Below are 9,355 nucleotides of genomic sequence, written 5' to 3'. Positions count from 1 at the left end.
TCGTTACCTACAATCGACTTTCTCGTTTGCACTACAAGAGATTCTATACGACGCTCCACATTCTGTGACTTCGATTTTAATGATACTTCCTGACCTAAGGCTTGTTTTCTGTTCCTGCACTAGACTGCACTGGAACGTTCCTTCTTGCTTTCGCTAACTTTGAAACATCTATCTATTTCATTTTAAGTGTACACTTATTTAGAAAGTTCAGGAACAGAAAACAAACGGCTAATTACATATGCATATGCATATGTTTTAACTATCGAACAGAATATAATGCATATAACAAATATGACAGAAAAATATAATTTTTATAAAATGGATTATATTCGTTTCATTAAAAAATCTTTTTTTTGTGAAAAACCGTCATTCTAAAAATATTGGCTGTTACATCTATATTTGTATGTAAATATAAAATTCAAATTCTTTTTTTATAAAATATATTTTTTACAATTTATGATCGTTCTTTTTACACACAATTCTCTAGCAATGTGTTTCTTAAATTAATAATTATAATCATGTGAATTTCTTACATGATCTCAATTTATATTATACATTATTTACAAAAAATATTCTATATATATATATATATATATACAAGACGTAATATGTTCAGTCAAGTAAGAATCTGCATTTAATGCTATCCAACGTCATCCTCATCATCATCATTAGCATCGAAGGACAGGACAGCTTTTTGCTTTTCTTTTTTCGCTTTCTTCTTCACAGGTTTATCCGTGACAATAGTGTCAGAAGCCGCGTCTGCCGCTTTAGTCTTGCGAAATATAATCTTCTTAGACAAGTCAGCTGGGGCATCGTTTTCTTCTGCAATTGATAACTTTGATAGATTGGTTATTGAAAAAACTTATATGTTTATACATGTATTTAGTTATATAATAGTACGTATATCAGATTTAGGACTGAATTTTGCTTCCCTACCTTTTTCCTTCTGTTTGTTGAAGGCGTCCGCTTCTTCCGCTGTTAAATCGCCAGAATTTAATACAACGACAATAGGTTTCTCATCAGCTAAGTCTTCCTTTTCATCGTCAGACAATTCTGGCAAGGCTTCCCTCTAATTTAACAAATCATTTGAATAAATGTTAAACTCTACACCATTTTTAAGATTACTAATTAACTATAAACAAATTACAAATATGAAAAAAATAGCACATTATCCATATCAAGTAACTCATTGATTCTTACCTTTGTGTCGACAGTCGGGCCTTCCTTGTATCCAATTTGTTCTTTCAGTTCTCGTAAAAATTTTGGTTCGTTCGGTTTGATGTACGATATATTGTGCTTCTTTCGCGACATAATTTTTTTTTAACCTTGTACTTCACAAGATATTTGTAAAACGTTAACCTATTACAAACTGTAAACAGAATCTCGACGCGAGATCGTAATGAATGTTTCACATAACCTTCGTTAGAAAATTCACACCGAGTGTACATTCTGATACAGCCAATAGAAGAGTGGTTTTTGTAGGGACATTAGTCGATTATATTTAAATCTCTAGAAAACGGCTCTTTCTATTGGATGTCTTCACACAGTACAATCAAGAACAAAAATGTTGATCACATTTAATGTGGGCAAGACTGAATTGCACTGACAATGAGCGCCCTCCTCTATCAAAAGCAAACCAATCGTTGAAAAGAAGGGGCGGAGCAAAGCTCCATAAATATACATATTTTATTAAATAAAAACACAATCGATTTATGTTGCTATTAAAGTAGGCAAACAGATTCACCTTTAATTGCTGTTTTTCCTTTTACACTTTACGTAATCAATACGTTACACTATTGAACAATTTGGTAAAAAAAAAAGGAAACGCGTCAGTTTTTGTTTGAACATAAGTTTTACATGGTTTTATAAAATTTATGTTTTACTATTAAAAAATGTTTCTTTTTAGTTATGTAAAGAAAAAGTATAAAATCGCTGGTAGGATTCAAGTTTGGATAATACTGGGTATATATACATAAACCAATTAGTAATATGATTCCAATATACATGTATGTGCACGTACGCACTGTATACAATATATTCATATATGGGCATTAAAATATACAACTAGTTGCATATCGCATGATAATATGTATATACCTGTACATATTATATATATATACATATATATACACATACACATATTTGACATTTCAAATAATTCTAAACCATTTTCTCTTCTTTCTCTTACGTACACACATTTCTTTCTCTTTCTTCAATCATTCCTTTTTAATTCTTCTTTACAAGATTAAAATATAACAAGGTTATGAAATAGGAAAAGTTTCAACTTCTTATATGAAAGAAATTTCTAATGTAAATTATATGTATACATGTATGTATCTGTGTATGTATATATGTATAATCTAATATTATGCATGTCCTCGATAATTTTTTTACAATTAAAACTTCTGTGATATAGAACAGTACAAAACGATAGGTTTCCCTTTTGTAGCAATATTACTTTCATCACTGCAGTCTTATGATTGCATCAATGAAAGGAAATATGTCCACACTCAACTGTCTGTGATATTACAATATGTAAATACGTGTATGTTTACATATACATACAGAATTTGAGTAAATCGTGGTACAAGAGAGATAATTTTTCGTCAAAGCAGTCAAATAAAACATGCAAAATAAATTTTCGTTATTGACTTAATTTTCGAGAAGCGATTCGTACAACGAAATAAATGGACATTACTTTCACATTCGAAATCGATTTTCTCAAAAACTATGACAATCAATGGAAAATTTATTATACAGTTTTTATATTTTTTTCACGGAATATCACTTATCTCATACCACGATTTATTTGAGTTAGTAATCCAGTTAGTCATTATTGCCAGAGTGAAAAGTCTTACATATGTATATATACTCACACACGTATACTACAGTTATATATTTATTTATATATAAATACACGAGGCGGCTACCCCATTATTTAATCTATCATAGTCCACACTCGTGTTCAGAAAGGCATATCAACTTGAGCAGATGTATCGTGTGTATTTGAAAGATTAATGTTACATAAAATGTCACGCTTCTGCATATAAAACTCTATTTTATGTAATCGTCTCTATGTATAGGTTACGCTAAACTCAAAGCCAAAGGTAATCTATAACTCGTGTCGTGCAATAATCGACATCTTTCTTTTTTTTGTACAAACTCGTTCTAAAAATAAGTGCGATCTTTCTCGCTCGAGGCGCATTGTGTGGTTTGTATGTAAACCATTTTCAAAAACATGCATCATATACACACATAATTAGCTTTCTCGTGTCTTCGTTTATAGTATTCGTAGACTAAGTGAACGGATTAATATGGGGCAGCCTTTGTGAGTATATATTCATTTTGTATTTATAAACTCTTTTTGCATAAACATGACGCTGCCATAGATTTCGGATTCTCAGAATTATATAGTGGGCGGGTCAGTGGGCACAATTCTCTGTATAAAACATTTAGAACACTGTAACACCCAGATGTTTTGCAAAATGTACCGTTGGTTAATATTTGATTAGTAAGCCGTCCATTCAGGAATACCTATACTGTTCGTTTATATTAGACTCATTTACAATATGGCTCGTTAAACAATATCGAAATTATTTTTTTTCAAAATATGATAAAGAATCCCCCTTGTTTTTTAAATCTATTTCCTCATAATATTATAATTTTGATCGATATTTTACTAGTTACAAATCATTCGCTCTCAATTATATATAATGTATCCAAAATATTTACAACTTTGCTAGCAGGCTTTTTACGCATCCCGCTGTTTTTCTTAATAAAAACAAATCTCCTAACATGATAAAGGAGATTTTTAAAAATCTAATTCTTTTGCTGCATATCTCAGCCATATTTAACGTTCTCAACTAATCTGGGCTATAACTGGCACCAGGAACAAAACTACGCGGAGACTCAATCACTTTCTGGACCGCCTTCTTTTTCACCTTCGCCATCTCCTTCCTCTCGTGTCATGCCTTCGATTGGTGCGGGAGTATCCTCTGTGTTCGTAACGTTACTCGTCGGCAGTTGATCGGAATCAGGCGGCACTGATGGTGGGCCATTCTGCGCGGCGCCTTGCGGAAATCCCGTTTCAGCCGATACTAAATGTGACGGCATATGTGGCGAGGCCGTTTGCGACTTTCTGCTCTTCTCACCTTTCCTCCATAATGTAATCTCCTAAGTAAAATACAAAATAGCAATGGTAAAATGGAGATACCGGAATATAAAACAATATTCTCATTTTGAATATCCAAAAAAGAAATGATAATTTTAGAAAATCTTGAGTATTTGAAAATTAAAAAAAAACCTTTTTTTTGTGCATTTTTCTTTTTATGATGCCACACCTCTATTGTTCTTTATATTAACAGTTTTAAGAATTTTTTACGTTTAAGAGCTTTAATAAGTAATTTATCAATAAAATTCGTAATCATTATCAGCCATATTTTTCAAAAAAAGTACATTTTTCTAATAAATTTTATTTTTAAAATAAAAAGCACTGATATCTCATTATCAGTTGTTTTTGTATTTTTCTTTTTTAAAAAAACCTAATTTTATTTTTCTGGTAAAGTTAAGAACAGTAGGTATAGATTTATACAAATAACTCACTTGCTGCTTGAAGTATCGTCGATCTTCCTCATCCATGAGAACTAAATTTAGATAATATCTAACGCTAAACTTTTTATTAATATCGCGCATTGTAGGCGCCAGATCATACCCCGCCAAAAATACTCTTATAGGAATAGATTCCCCTCGAACAGGTGCACCATCCATGATCTCGTACTTTGCTATAGTTTCGTTCTCGGTAAACGTGTGTGGGCCTGCAAATATGTATTCTAATTATTGCCTTAGTATCACGAATTTATTACAGAGGGAAAATTCTCAGGAAACCAAAACTCGCATCTCAATTTTGCCAACATGCAATGCTACATTCATACAAAAGTGCAGAAATTATAATTAATTACTATCACTACGTTACGCCGCGATGTATAAATTGACATACCAGAACCTGTGGTTTCTCGTTTGATGATTGCTATCTCCATATGCTTTATTTTTATTCTAACCAAAAGAAAATATATTTTGCCCACGATTACATCTTTCAAATGATATCTGAAAAGACAAATGGTTATCAGCACCGTACATTCGAAAAACCAAATTGTTAGAGCAGCCCAGGTGTATTTACATAAATATAACTTACTTGCTTTTATTATATTCAAATTCGATATGCAAACAGTCTTCAATTCCAACCTCCATTTTAATGGGATTATTCATATCTGGATAGGAACTAAGAGTGTGCACAACTAATTCGAGTTCTTTTATAACGTCACTAATTCTTCGTACAATTGTCACTTTCAAGAAATATCGTAGTCGCACATTGGAACCAGTGTAGCTCTCGAATGGTTTCTCGACATTTGGGAACTCAAATGTGTACACTGTATTATGTGTCAGTTCCCCTGGCCTCGCCAGTTCTTTCACGAGGCTTGTAAATTCGTGATGATTACCTCTGTCATAGTATAGCTCAATTTGTCCAATAAATTCTACTTTGACACCATGATGCTCTAATTTTCCAGCTTTCCTCAAGCTGATATTAATCTGCAAGCATTGATTTAGTGACAAATTAATACCATTAAAAGCATACATGATAAAACAATGTAAAAAAAAATGAAAAAAAAAGATATGTTACAGGTAATCAAAATAACGGAGCTCCAAATAAATTTATTATAAGATAAATTACATCTACAAGATGTATCATAGACATTTCTCTATAGTTATATCGTAGATCAATGATACATTAATCAGTAAACAAACATAAGTTTATCATCTTATCATACAAATTGATAAAGCATATTTCAACTTTTACAAATGAATGACGTATGATTTTCTGAGTTGACAATTTGCTAGATACGTTATATTATAAGAGAAAGACTGCACGCCGGAGGTACAGTATATACATTCAGATTTCATCGGACAAGCAAACCTGGTGCATCAAACATATTGAATGCAAGCACGTTAACGTTTCAGGCCTATCAAATTGCGTCGGCCAGACGAGCAATGAACGAAGGTCGACGTTCCGGGGAGTAGGTCTTACCTTGCCGGACACGGTCTCGCCGTCGTAGTAGAGCAGGTGCCGCTCTTTTTTGCCATCCTCGGACTTGATGTCCGCGGTCTTCCGCGTCTCAGCGCCATCCAATGTGATCTCTATGTCGGCGGATTGACCGAAACCAAAGAAACTCTGCATGGAAGAATTTGAAAGCGGATTAGAAATGCATGAGGTATCAAAAAATCACTGGGTACGAGGGGGGAGGAGGAGCCGATGACACCCGGCACCGATCAAGGGTCTCGGGTTACGGTGGGCCGAGGCCCGCACCCCCGTGGGAGGCGAACGCACCATTTTCTAGGGAAAGGGACAGTCTTCGTGGGAGCGATGAGATACTCCGGCGTAACGCCGCAGTCACGCTGACAGGATCGGCCGTACCGCGGATCAATGGACAACTCTCCAAGGCAGCATTTTCCTACGTGCACGAGACCTACGTGCACGAGAGATGAGAAAAGTTGGGTTATTTTTTACTCGTTTCCTCCCGAAAGTCACAAGTAGCCAATATGGCCGCGCGCACGCGCCCCCTTTCCCCTCCCCTCGCTGTGCGCGCTGTCAAAACTCTCGCCGGTGGCGCGCGCTGCGTGATCTATCGGCATTTCTTCTTTTTTTCTTCTCTTGCCATTTTTGGAATTTGGACATTATCAGACCCATCGGGCGTCGGGATGTCGCGATATCGATTGTCCAGAGATCCAGTCCGAAGATAGCAATTGTAGAGACTTGTTGCGTATCGGCTATTATCGGCGTTTCCAAACCGCGCAAAGAAAAAGTGACATTACTATCGAGATTCTGAGTAAATTTCGTAATTAACAATAGGATCCAGACACAATTGGACCAGCACATGTATGTTTAAACTGAATATTTATGTTTTTACATGTTGCGCGGCATGTAAAAGACGGAAATTTGTAATTACCATTAAATGATAAATTATCGACACTGATAACGATAATCAGAGGCAAAATTTATCTCTCGTGTCGTTAAAATCAGGACGTTTAAAATTGTGTATAAGCAATACGTTTACAGTATGAATTATATAAACTATGTTTTTATCATAGAAGATTCAGATTTCATGAAAAATATTGAAAATTACATTCCGTTATACATCTTTAATATTATGTTTTTCTAATTTTATCAATACTAGTCAGATTACTAGTCATATTAACAATCACCTTAATTATTTTTTTTCTGTTCAATTTAATTATCCAATTTATAATAATATAACTCACATTGCCTGTATTTACATAAAAAAAATTCGCGTAAACACATAGTGTAAACAACACAGTAATTCATGTCAACGTAATTTTGAAATTAAAAATTTTGAAACGACACAAGCTTGGTCAAAATTATATAAATATTAAATTATTGATATTTAATATATCAATTTATTAGAAATTCTGTCTCATGTTTTTTTTGTTCGTTAATGTGTTTCCGTATCAGCAGATTTTTAAGGGGCATTATGAAGGACGTTCAGAAAGACATTCTAAAAATGTTCGCAGGATGTTCCTCAGATGTAATGTGCTGTGCGGATAATTTTTATTTCAGAGTGTGTCTAAAAATAATCCAAAATAAGACACTTTGAAGGCGTAGTAAAGATATCATAAATCGAGTCATAAAAGTTTTTCTGATAATTTTCAAACACGTCATAAGAATTTTAATAATTTTTTAAATATATTTTTAAGACATACGTTTTCTAAGTAAAAACAAAAGCGCTTAGAAATAGCGACTTATATATATCACAATTTATTCTTATAATAAAACTATAATAGTTTAAACAGCGTAGCTCAATACTCGGGCGCTTGGCACTTGGCTTGCCTGGGTTCATCTTTTGAAAAATGTAAAAACTGTAAAAAAAAAAGCAGATAAACATGGAGGAATTTCCTTTGGAGCAATCGATTTGTTCAAATTCATTGATATTAAGCTAACTTTAGACGATCGCATTTTTCAAGACAGAATTGTACCACTTATAGTTTCATTAAGTTACTTCCCAGACAGCACATAATATTTCTGAAAGATTTATGAAATATTTATAATTATTTTATAAATATTTACAAAAATATATCATGAACATTTTTGTAATCTTAGATTGAACAGATCATAAAGATTTATCATATATAATAGATGTATCATATAAAAATATGTATAAAATATTATAAATAATCTTTTTACTTATTATAAATGTGTTACATAAAATATGTAGTTTTACATTTATTTTAATAGCATTTTGAATAAAGATTTTATGATTCCTTTCCTTCCTGAAATAAAGTCTTTGACGACATTTTGACGTCAAAATGACGACAAATAATGTTATAATAGCTTGCTACCTGGGTCGTACACATATATATGCGTATGAGTGCGATTCTTCATAAGTTTTTTTTATAAACTGCGCAAAATTATAAATAGAATTCTATTCTCAATTCTGACGCGATTTGCAGATCATCCAAAATAGGTTTGAAGTAATTATGTGCAATCTTATTCAGCACCTTATATGATTTGTCCTTGTAGTAGTTCCATGGCTCGGCCTCCCGCTTGTTCACCCAGGAAACATCGGTGGCGCGAAACGCCAAGCGTAACGTGTACAAAGTCGCACCGGTGGCTGCTACTCCTACACAGAAGTACAGTGGGAACAGCTGGAAGAGAAAAAGAATGTTGAGCGGTGTTGCAGCGTGCCACGGCGTAAAATTTTGCAAGTGTCGCATGCTCACAGCCGGATTCTTCATCACGCTCGCAAAACTCATCCCCTGCATCTTCTTCATGATCGCAGCGTTTCAGCGAAAGATCCGTGCGGTTTTTCACGATAAAGCGAATCAGACCTCGTACCTCCGCGCACACTTTTTCGTATTACTGAACGACGTAGATTAGGACCGATACTTATCTGACAATTGCGCGATAAAAAGTGGCCGATACGCGATAAGAAAATCGCCGAGCGCGATTTTAAATGTTAAATTTAAACCGCGATAAAGTCCTTGACTCTGTCGGGCAATGAATTATAATTTCTATCGAATGATCGATTTTTGTTAAAAATAAACGTATAAACAAGTTCTAAAATCGTATTATAATTGACTTTTGTATAAATATTATATATTAAATTTATAATAATTTATCTTCAATTATATTAAACCTAATCCTAATAAATTATACAAATATTAAACCTAATGTTTACAAGTGCTGTGAGTGTGCTAAAACGAACGTAGCCTTGGAAGATAATATATCGCTTAATTTTAAAGTTACGCTGTTAAAACATCAGTAAAACAATGTTCCACATGCTTC

The 9,355-nt window shown here is 33.5% G+C and overlaps 3 protein-coding genes across 3 annotated transcripts; all 3 read right to left on the bottom strand.

Moving 5' to 3' along the window:
* Positions 1 to 423: 423 nt before the first annotated feature.
* Positions 424 to 1,435, bottom strand: LOC105196295 (uncharacterized protein KIAA1143 homolog). Its single transcript, XM_011162121.3, has 3 exons — positions 1,201 to 1,435; positions 937 to 1,069; positions 424 to 822 (listed from the first exon to the last, which is right to left on the bottom strand). The coding sequence occupies exons 1-3, from the start codon at positions 1,309 to 1,311 to the stop codon at positions 641 to 643; spliced, it is 426 nt and encodes a 141-aa protein (XP_011160423.1). The 5' UTR covers positions 1,312 to 1,435; the 3' UTR covers positions 424 to 640.
* A 531-nt stretch (positions 1,436 to 1,966) lies between these two features.
* Positions 1,967 to 6,517, bottom strand: LOC105196279 (vacuolar protein sorting-associated protein 26B-like). The gene is made up of 6 exons (XM_026135105.2): positions 6,383 to 6,517; positions 6,083 to 6,226; positions 5,192 to 5,586; positions 4,997 to 5,103; positions 4,603 to 4,814; positions 1,967 to 4,173 (listed from the first exon to the last, which is right to left on the bottom strand). Exons 1-6 carry the CDS (start codon positions 6,383 to 6,385, stop codon positions 3,910 to 3,912), a joined length of 1,125 nt encoding a protein of 374 aa, XP_025990890.1. The 5' UTR covers positions 6,386 to 6,517; the 3' UTR covers positions 1,967 to 3,909.
* Positions 6,518 to 7,704: 1,187 nt separating this feature from the next.
* LOC105196270 (cytochrome c oxidase subunit NDUFA4) lies at positions 7,705 to 8,978 on the bottom strand. Its single transcript, XM_011162094.3, has 3 exons — positions 8,791 to 8,978; positions 8,569 to 8,715; positions 7,705 to 7,929 (listed from the first exon to the last, which is right to left on the bottom strand). The coding sequence occupies exons 1-3, from the start codon at positions 8,839 to 8,841 to the stop codon at positions 7,870 to 7,872; spliced, it is 258 nt and encodes an 85-aa protein (XP_011160396.1). The 5' UTR covers positions 8,842 to 8,978; the 3' UTR covers positions 7,705 to 7,869.
* Positions 8,979 to 9,355: the final 377 nt, after the last annotated feature.

This window comes from Solenopsis invicta, chromosome 8, assembly GCF_016802725.1.
Source record: "Solenopsis invicta isolate M01_SB chromosome 8, UNIL_Sinv_3.0, whole genome shotgun sequence".
NCBI lineage: Eukaryota > Metazoa > Arthropoda > Insecta > Hymenoptera > Formicidae > Solenopsis > Solenopsis invicta.
Note: the sequence above shows the minus strand (reverse complement) of the source record. Positions and strands in the feature narration are given on the sequence as shown.